At 41.6% G+C, this 10,403-nt stretch overlaps 1 protein-coding gene across 1 annotated transcript; it reads right to left on the bottom strand.

Moving 5' to 3' along the window:
- Positions 1-557: 557 nt before the first annotated feature.
- Positions 558-10,363, bottom strand: lrp10 (low density lipoprotein receptor-related protein 10). The gene is made up of 10 exons (XM_053629438.1): positions 10,253-10,363; positions 9,511-9,715; positions 8,132-8,164; positions 7,450-7,585; positions 6,429-6,619; positions 5,848-6,326; positions 3,932-4,359; positions 3,208-3,402; positions 2,894-3,023; positions 558-2,741 (listed from the first exon to the last, which is right to left on the bottom strand). The coding sequence occupies exons 2-10, from the start codon at positions 9,557-9,559 to the stop codon at positions 2,091-2,093; spliced, it is 2,292 nt and encodes a 763-aa protein (XP_053485413.1). The 5' UTR covers positions 9,560-9,715; positions 10,253-10,363; the 3' UTR covers positions 558-2,090.
- Between the last annotated feature and the right edge of the window lie 40 nt (positions 10,364-10,403).

Below are 10,403 nucleotides of genomic sequence, written 5' to 3'. Positions count from 1 at the left end.
CATTTGTCTCAAACTGTAGTACTGGAGCTTAGCCCTGCTGTCCTTTAACCCCTGTCAACCCTTGTACCCACCACTATTCACAACTGATGTTTCCTTATTGTTTCACAAACTCATACACAGAAACAGCCTGAACGCCTAAGACATAACATGTCGATTTTAAAATGCCGGTACATTTAAAATATACTTTGATAAGTAAATCATAAGAACAGATGGAGCTGACCTGTATCGGACGTCCTCGTTTAAAATCACTGGAAACTCCACCATGTGTTTTCATTCCTCTTGTATCCTCTCTCTTTATCATTGTATGCTTCGTCTGGATCACTGCTGTTCTTGACCAAGGTGTGAGAAAGAAAATCTGACAGAGAGCACAAGGACAATAGAGGCTTTGATGTGTAAATAACACATTACAACACCTCTTCACTAGTTTCAGTGGAACTGACCCTCTCAGTGCTTCTTTAATTGAAAATCCTCCCAATCATGCCAGGAAAAAGTTCAAAAGCACAAAAGGAGCTATAAACAGAATTCACTAAACACATAATAATGACAACACAGTCATAAAAGTGCAAATGATTTATTCATTGTGGTTTTTCTAGATCTTTCAGCATATATACAGTGAAACACATCCTAAGAAATTCATCAAAATCTTTCTCTTTTTTTTTTCCATTCCAAACCACAAATTTCTATTGCAATCACCACTGGCGAGAAACGTTACACAGCTAGCCGCTTCAATACATTCAGTAATTAAAAACAATATCAACATGATAAAAAGAGGAGGGGGGGATTCATAAGAGCAAGTGCAAAAGATGATTATAGTTATGGCACTCATGTTTCTTTCACTGTTTGCTGAGCCAAAAGCTGAAATTAGAAGAACAAATAGAAGAAATTGTTTTAATTGTCATTAAAGTAAGGTGAAGTATTTCAGGTCAGTGGTGCGAATAACTGCCTCAGGCACCAAGAAGGATTGTCTCAACTGACTGACTACATTCACACACACACACACACACACACACACACACACGTGTTCTTGCCATGCAATAATCTATACATGGCCTGGATAAATTTAAAATCAAACTGAGGCGTAAACGTTTGCATGTGTGTGTTTGGCCTTCATGTGCAAGTACATACAGTCACATAGTTTCTAGTGATCTATAGGAAGCTCTATCAAAGGCACTTCTAAAGAATACACACAGCAATGTGTATAGCAGTATCACACACACACACACATATACAAATATATACATACATACAAATGTTAACTAATTGTGAAGAATAAGCCATATAGCATGGTGCTGTATATTTTGCAGAGGGTAAAACACAGGACATGCCGTTTCAATGAGTGTGTTTACATGTACTGATAATTGCAAAAAAAAAAAAAAGAATGATTTGCAAGTTCTTAAGTAATTTGATAATCTGAAAAATAGCAATAGGTCTGTACGAGTCACTAAATAACAGAATTTATTTTACTAGCATGGCTATAAGCAGTGACTCTTAATACCAGTAACAAGCATTTATTTTGGAGTTCATAACGTTGCAAATGTCACAGTCCTTGTTGTCAGTCCTTGAGCTGTTTCCATTTTCAGTCAAAAGGTACATGCATCATCTCCTAAACCTAACAGTTTCCACACATACCCATGTAGAAAAATAAAAGATATCAGCTTAATGGTATACATGCTCTATATAACAGACTAATGGGCTAAAATCCAGGCATAGATGTCCTCTTGAATCTAATTTATGATAGTGTAGTGTGCTGTCTGCACATCCACTTAAATATGCTGAAACAAGATGACGTCGGCTTGTGCATGTAAACACACTCATTAAAGAGAGGCCAAGGAAGATTTTCTGTGCAACATTTTCTTCCATCTCTGAGTAAGTGCACATCTAACAAGCACAGAGACTAAAGTCTTTGACACATTCATCCAATACTTGACACATTTAAGTCAGGAAAATTAACCTATCCGTGTGAAATAAGGCACCTTGCCAGCACAGACTGCAGACACGATGCCGCTTACATGCTGAGATCATAATTTAGAGGTGAAAAAACAGGGAGGAAGTGAGAAAGACGAGAAAAGTGAAAGAGAGTGCAGTTCATTTCAGGTCAGCATGGGCACATCATCCTCAGAGGTCGTGTCATCGGAAAGAGGGATCAGTAGCACTTCGTCTTCTGAGGAAGAGGAGGAAAAAGACGGGGAAGATGAGAGAGGAAGTGCGGTAGGGGAAGACAAATGTCTGAAACGAGAGATACTTAGCCCCAGAGAATGGAAGAGAGAGGCCAAGGAGGGGCTGCTGGGGGCAACAGCAACAGGTGGGATCTGACGTGTTTCTGGAGGATCAGCTGGCTGGAGGGAAGGTGGAGTTGTGGGAAGTGTCGTAGGAAGAGGTGGAGGAGGAGGAGGAGGGGGCGGGGTAAGAGGAGGTGGTGCATCCGCTTGTTGTTGTTGTTGCTCTGTTTGTTGGGACAACCCCAACTTTTGTGGCAAAGGCTGATCAGAGGTTTCTCTGGGCACCGCAGAGCCTGGAGGGCCGGACTGTCTGGACTCCTGGCCTGTAGGAGCAGCTTCTGTCTGCTGAGTGGTGGAGCTCGTTGTCTGGGAAGATCTAGAGGATGGTCTAGAAATTAGGCCCCACCTACGCAAGCGGCGTATCGCTCGGCGGACAAACCGTGGTCTGCGTCTTCGCCGTGGGGAGGAGATGTTGTCCTGTCTGATGAGCTGAAGCAGTCCTCTCAGAGAAAGTGATGTGGGCTGGGAACGGGAAGAAGAAAAAAATAACAAATCAGATAAACAAATGTAAAAAAAACACAAACACCAACCAGAAGCAACAAAGTACATATTATAAAAAAAACTCAAACAAGAATTAATATAATTTCATAGACAGTTCCTATTTAAATTCATACCTCATTTGGGTTCTCAGTAGGGAAATCCTCTACAGGAGGAATAATTCCCTGAGCAATCAGCTGACCATAGGAGGGCGGAGCTTGCTGCTGGATAAACTCTGCCTCTTGACGGCTGATTGGAGCAAACAAGCTAGAGAGAGAACAATCATACAGAGCGAGATGTTACAATGAGCAAGTCATCTTACTTAAGCTTTGTCTGTCTATGACTAATATTTTATCTGTTGCCTACACAGTAACCACAAAATAAAACTAAATCTAAAATATATATATACACAATATGAAAAAAATGTTTTAAAAATGAACGTGGGGTTCACCTGTATTCTCGAGTGCGTAGTGAGTACAGTTTGCAGGTGCAGCCCATTGCAATGACCAGCAGCAGACCACACACCAGGCTGCCCACAGTCGCCGCGGTGATGACTTTTCGAGGCAGAGTCACAGTGCAGTTTAGTTCATCGGTGCCATCCTTACAATCGACCTGTCCGTCACAGCGCCAGCTCTCAAACACACACCTGCAGCACCACAGGGCTGGAATATTAGACTCATACACAAACACACCTCTACTGCACCAGAATTCATAAACAGGATGTTATGCTCAAATCACCCAACCTACACATCTGCACCTTGAAATAAGTGGTAAATGAACGTGTTCATGCATGAAACCCATTTATTCCCAGTTGTTTCATGCATTTGTTAAGACTTTACCCACAAGCCCTTATACTTGAAAGCAAGTGCACTGCTGATGAGCCAGAATGAAATCCAATTGAATCCAATGAAAATCAGATCATAACACAACGACCAACTTTGTGCGCTGTCCCTTGCTTCCAGCTGTTCTATGCAGAACATGTTCTGTGTTGCATTAAAAATGGATGTTTTGCGTGCGGTTTTTATTTCCCTGCCAGTCAAAGATGTTTAACCTGATTAAACTGCAGCGGGTTTAGTGAGGTTGCAGTAAATGCTGGTATGTGCCACAGATCATAAACAGATTAAGTATAAAAAGGTCAATGAGCCTGACTAAAGCAGTTGTTCACACACACACACCTGTCACTGTCGCAGTGGAATGTGCCAGGCTGACACACTTTGCACTCTCTCTCGTCACTCCCATCAGCGCAGTTCAGCTGGTAGTTGCACCTCTCTTTGATGGAATAACAGGCAGGCCGGCCCAGGTGCCCCACCCTCTGTAGAGCCAGTGTCCCGCAGGGGAAGTAGCCGGCTGGGCATCCGCCACAGCCGTCCTCATCCAGACCAGTCTCTGCGCAGTCCCAGTGACCATCACAGCGCTGCTTCTGCGTGTAGCAGCCTCCCTCTGAGCCCTTACAAAGACCTTCCCAGGGCAGGCAGTAATCAGCGATGCGGTATGTGGCATTGAAGCCCCGCCCCTCAAAGGGCTCCTGTGCACGATAGGTTAGTGACAGCAGACCAGTAGGGGACTCCACCTCCACTGTTTTGTCAGTAGATGTATATGTGACCTGTTATAAAAACAAAGAAAAGAATTACTCCATTAGTCTCCCCATCACACAACAGCTACCTGAGAGGGTAAAATCTAGCACATGCTTTTTCTGAGACATATCACGCCAGCCACCTGCCACTCATACAAAGCTACAGGGCAGCTGAACATACCTGGAGGAGACGCTACCTGCATATGTGAGCTCATCAGTCTCATTGAGAGAGGAGTCAATGATTTTTACCCTTATTTACTTCACAGGGTGTCCAAAAAGTCAGGAACTAATGACAGTAAAACTACATACAGTCATGGCCAAAAGTTTGCGATCACCAACAATTTCATGCAATTTTTCGTAGTTAATTAGGTTTAGCTCTGTTTGGGTCCATTTGTGCCTCTTTCACCAAATATTGCATGGTAGTCGTGGTGTCTGTTGTGAAAGTTGTGTTTATTTTAAATAATAATTTATAGTTCTTCGCTGTAACAAATCTTGCAAGGTGAGTTGGTCTCTTGTGATTTCTTTTTGTTTTACTGATCTTGCAATTTGATATGCTGTTGTAATTTTATGCCGAATGAGCGATAACTGACAAACATTGACGTGGGTACTGCACATGCACACTGAATACTGCTTTTAATGACTCTGTTATCGCTTTCTTGTTTGCAGATTTGATCATGGTTCGAGGAAAGGAACTGTCGTCAGAGAAGCGTGCGCAATTCTTCATTTTGCACAAACAGCAGATGTCTAGTAGGGAAATTGCCAAAAAACTGAACGTGGCGCAGTCCACTGTTGTCACCACAGTCAAAAGAGCAACTGAACTTGGTAGTTTCAAGTCACACAAATGTATAGTGATCGCAAACTTTTGGCCATGACTGTATACTTCATATATTATTTACAACACGTACTCTACATGTTCACCCTTACACGTGACGCAGTTTTCCTCAACTGCTGAATCATGTTTTTGCACATTTTGCTCAACATATTTCAGAGTGCCATATTTGCTCTACATATTCCCATTCATTCCTGACTTGTCACACACACTGTATCGTGCATTATTTGGGGTAATAGTGTTGTCTGAATTCAATGGACAAATTATATTTCCTGAATAGGACACTATATTACCTATATTGCAACTTCTGCACCACCACATTGCATAGCAATTTCTTTCAGCCCGAAATGTACTTGTTAGTATGGATAACAGATCAGCTTAACACTATTACAACCAACTTTAACTTAAAAAAATCATTTTAATGTTTCTGTTTAATATTTTGTAGTTTTGTGTTGCTAGATAATCTGTAATATCTTAATTGTTGTATGTAACAAGTCACATTGACATGCATCCAAAGCACTCACTAATAAGCACTGTCTGAATTGTGTGCTTTCTATAGAACAGTGTACAGTATATAGTGAATACTGAACAATGAGGGCACACTACATTCGAGTTCTGACCACAGATGACTGTGGTATTATAAGGATTCAAGCTTTTATTTACCCACATTTATGCACCCATATACTCACAGCTGTAATGACATTGCCACCCCCGGCAGGCTGGTCAGTGATGATAAGGCTGTCTTTAGGGCCAAGTACCAGCTGCTGCAGCTCCAACTTGAGAGGTCGGGAGTCCTGTGGGTCCACTGACCACACACACTCCATTGATGCCCCCGTCAGCACAGGAGGCACAAAAGAGCCATAAAAGGCATGCAGATTACCCCCACAGGGCCCACCCTGGGCTGGAGAGGAGAGATCAGGCACCCCATGTGGCAGATTTCCTATCTCCATGTTCGAGTTAACAGCTGAGCTTGCTGGGATTTCAGTTGGGAATGGTGAGGCCTCATTGTCCGGATGAGGTTGAGGTTCGATAGGGTCACAGTCCTCCTCGTCCGAGCCGAGCTCATCACCTTCCCCGAGGCACTCCACCTGGCCATTGCAGCGCCAGGACATGGGAAGACAGCGCTCACTGTAACACTCGAACTCGCCCGGGTAACACGGACCGCTGTCTGGACAGAGAAATACAACAATATGTTATGATATGATATCGCCATTCACCTGCATGTTGGGAGGAATAATACTACTATAACTCACAACGGTATCTGCGCTACCTTTAATGTATGAAAGGTGGAACCCTGAAACTGAGTAGAAGTGCGGAACAAAGTGGTGTGTCACTGTAATGTTTCCCTCAGAGAACTCCATTGGCTTAGGCAGCTCGTATCCACAGAGCGACACGGGCTGGCCTGTAACGGTTGTCAAGCTTAGCCAGCTCCAGCCACATTTGATGAAAAACTCAGAGAAACTTAAAAAAAAAAAAAAAAGAAAAAAGAAAAAAGAAAAGAAAAAAAGAAGTAGACAGAGAGAAGAATGAGGAATTAAAACTTCAAACATATTTAAAAACACAACAAATTTAAAAAAGACACAACATGTTAATTGGTGGACTGGCTACTCTAAATTGCCCCATTGGTGTGAACGACTGTGTGCATGGTGCCCTGTGATAAACTGGCATCCTATCTTGGGTGACTTCCCAGTGGTCCAGCAATAGGCAGAATAAATCAGTTATTGAAGATGAATGAATAAATGATGCACACATCTTGATGATGCACAGTCACCATTTTAAGAGAAAAGTTTGCAATAAAGTAAAACTGAACAAAAACAAGACTCCTGAAAACCGACTTCAGGTTTTGTTCCCCTTTGGTTGCATAGCATTTTAAATTTCCCTGATCTTAATGGAAAGCCACAGCTTCAACAGTCACAGACCACGGCCGTCATGTCATAATGTAGGTGGATTTTCATCCAAAAGTATTAACATCTGGATAAAATGTGTCTCAGACTTCCTGAAGTGATTTAAGTGATCGCATTTAAACCTATTTTAAATGCATCTTGCTTGCTTGGACAACTGCATGTTGGTTTAGATAATCCCTATCTGGATATAATCCTGATATGCAAGATAGATGAACGGACCGGGCGTAAACATTGATTAAATAGTCCATAAACTCTTTCACTTCCTCATTGTGAGGCTGTAAATGTCGTCGCTGTTTTGTAACATCACCTTTTAAAAGTTCACTCAGATTGCCTAAGTTAACGATATCAAACTTTTCGAATGTGAAATGCGTCTGTATCTCACCGTACCTGAGAATCACACGCTCTCCCACTGGGGAAGTGATTACCCAGCTGCAGTTCACAGGGCCGGGAGGGCCATAGCGGCTGGAACCACGGACTTCTCCTTGTCTTGACTGTAATATTTTTGGTGGTTTGAAACAATGTGCTGCAAGAAAACATAATATCAATAGTTTGATTATAGCGCATCATAAACATTTATTTCACAACTGTCCTACCAGCTAAGCACTATGAAATTAACAACAAAATGGACATGGTGTCTGGGATATAAACCAGCCTATATACGTATGCATATTGCACAGGATCATATTTACTAATTTAATCTTTGGCATAAGAGGAAGGAAGTCATGTTTACAACCCCAAAAGTTGGGACGCTGTGTAAAATGTAAATAAAAACAGAATGCAAATCTCATAAACCTGTATGTTCTGTTTTTAGTTACGTTTCACACAGCGTCCCAACTTTTTTGGAATAGGCTTTGTATTTAGTGTTGGAACTTGCCTACAGTGAATAACCATATTACAGACACAAGATACAAAGGCATATAATTCAGTAAGTACTACCATAAACCTACACTGGACTATAATTCATTGTATAAAACAATGAGTCATCTGTCCAGAACAACCTTAATCAAATCAAGAACTGTACAAGATGTCTGAATGAGATGACTTTTAGCAATGAAATCGTTTCACTCACCTGAACTGGAGGCCAGCTCCAGATTGCAGTGGACTGGAAGGAGATAACAACAAAAAAATCGACATGGATGTTAGATTAAGAATTAAAACAGTCACTGAGATTATTATAGATAAAAGATAGCTACAGATGTGGGAGTAACATCCTACACCAAATGAAAATGGATGAACTCTATATGTGGTGAAGTGTGACAGGTTGTGACAAGTAAAGCTTGCTTTATTTCAAAATGTATATCAAATCAGTTATCACACACACACCAATCACAGGTAGTCAATACTACTGAAATGTAATGAGCTTAAAGTTCTTTAACTACTGCACTGGTTCCCACGCCTGGTCCTGGAGTAGCTCTGCTATTCCTTTAGTCTGTCCAGCTCTCTCAGATCCTCATCCTCACACTCCGCTCAAACAGATCAGCTTCCAAAGCTTGTAATATCAGGCTAATACCACCGTCAACACCAGTGTGCTTGTCTTCTCGTATTATAATCGATTATTAACTAGTTGATCCGAGTCTTTGCCTTAACACGGTCCAACTACTTTGTATAGGTTCAATGCATTGTGACTCCAGCGTTTCCTGTTTCCACTACTTCTACTTAATTTGACATTGAACATCACTGGAAAATGTGTGTGTGTGTGTGTGTGTGTTTGTATGAGCTAACAGCAAAGCCTGACTGTTACCACTCATGTTTGAGATTGTTTAAATATTTTCTTATGTTAAACACCATTGTAACTGCACTAGCAATTAGAGATGGGCGATATGGACTCAAAACTCTCTCAAGATATTTTCTGGTATTTATTGCGATAACGATATCAGTGACGATATAAATATAGTACCATGCACCACTGTTTTTAACTACAAGTGACAGCTGCATGCAGTCTTGAGAGCCTCAAAAACACAAACATAGATCTTAAAGTCAAACTAATTTTCTGTAACTGAACCAGTTCCAGATTGTAGAGGTACAGTAGCTCCTCGTTCAGCGGTAAACTCATCCTCAGCTTCACGTCTGCCTTCCGCTGTACTTGTTTTCGATCTGCACGTGAGCTGCGAACAGGTCGCAGACTGTCGCACAGGGAAATACGTCATCAACTAGGCTTTATCGTTATTATCACGGGAAGACTCATTCTTATTGTGGGGAGAATTTCTACCGGTGTATCGCAAACGATAAGATATTGCCCACTCCTACTAGCAATGTTTCCCTGTAAAGTCGACACTGACAAATCATACCAGAATCACTAAGAGCATCACAAATACTAATATATATAGTTTATATATATATATATATATAAAATGTGTTTGTCAGTGTGGGTGTTTGAGCAAGGACAACACTACACTAATGGAGCTATTACAACACATACTGTGTGTTTAGGGGCAAATGCATCCTTACCTGTTAAAAATAAAAGGCTAAAAATCCACAGGCTGTAGAGGGCATCCATGTTGCTTTTCTTCCCACAGAGATCTAAAATGTTTCTATCTACCGAAAACTAAACTAAATCACAGTCCATGGTATAAATACTTCATGTCAGTAGATCCATGAGCTCTCCGCCGCACAGGATATCAGAGACAGGAAACCTCGTGTGTGATGATTTTATCTGTAAATGAGAAACATGAAAAATCACTCAACTGAAACAGAAAGATCTGCTTCCTAACCTGTTATCCCGAACTGTAATTTTAACCGTATACCAAGAGGAAGATACACAGCGACGGTAGAAACAACGCTCACACAAACACAGTCGTGAACTGGCTCCCTTTCTGCTTCCGTTCCCAGCAATGACGTAACGCTCGCGCTAGGTTTCGACGCAAACACTAAAATGTCCGGAAGTCCGTGAACAAATACTAAAACGTTCCGTCAGATACAGAGACAGTCTGCGTTTCTCTAGTCCTCATATGAAAGTTTCGTTTTTGACCTGACAAGCCGGAGGAACAGCTGTCGATCACACTCCTTCGACTTTGTTAGCCAGTGAAGCTAATGCTAACCGACAGCTGCCCACTCTCTTTACTTTCCGTCCTGTCTTTCTTCAGCCGACTGTTGTCTTAAAAAATTAAAACACCACACTGTTGTAATCAATTTCACCACTTTACCGAAGACTGATTCGGTTTATATAGCACGAACAATACACTTAACCTACCTTTTCTCCGTCTTCTTTTTGTTTTGTTGACATTCGCTCTCTTCGCTTCCGTATTGTCCGATACAGCTCTGCGTCCGCCCACGCCAACTGCAGTGACGCAATCACGTATATTACGCCCTTGGATTGTGGCGTGTGTAATTTTATATTTTCG

The sequence above is a fragment of the Ictalurus furcatus genome, chromosome 7 (genome assembly GCF_023375685.1).
Source record: "Ictalurus furcatus strain D&B chromosome 7, Billie_1.0, whole genome shotgun sequence".
Lineage (NCBI taxonomy): Eukaryota > Metazoa > Chordata > Actinopteri > Siluriformes > Ictaluridae > Ictalurus > Ictalurus furcatus.
Note: the sequence above shows the minus strand (reverse complement) of the source record. Positions and strands in the feature narration are given on the sequence as shown.

Excerpts from the sequence above, each read along its gene's own strand:
- lrp10 (XM_053629438.1), bottom strand. The coding sequence starts at position 9,559 with ATGGATGCCCTCTACAGCCTGTGGATTTTTAGCCTTTTATTTTTAACA. Across the intron at positions 8,165-9,510 it reads TAGCCTTTTATTTTTAACAG|TCCACTGCAATCTGGAGCTG; the intron begins GTAAGGATGCAT and ends ATCTCCTTCCAG. Across the intron at positions 3,403-3,931 it reads TTCCACTGCGACAGTGACAG|GTGTGTGTTTGAGAGCTGGC; the intron begins GTGTGTGTGTGT and ends GTGGTGCTGCAG.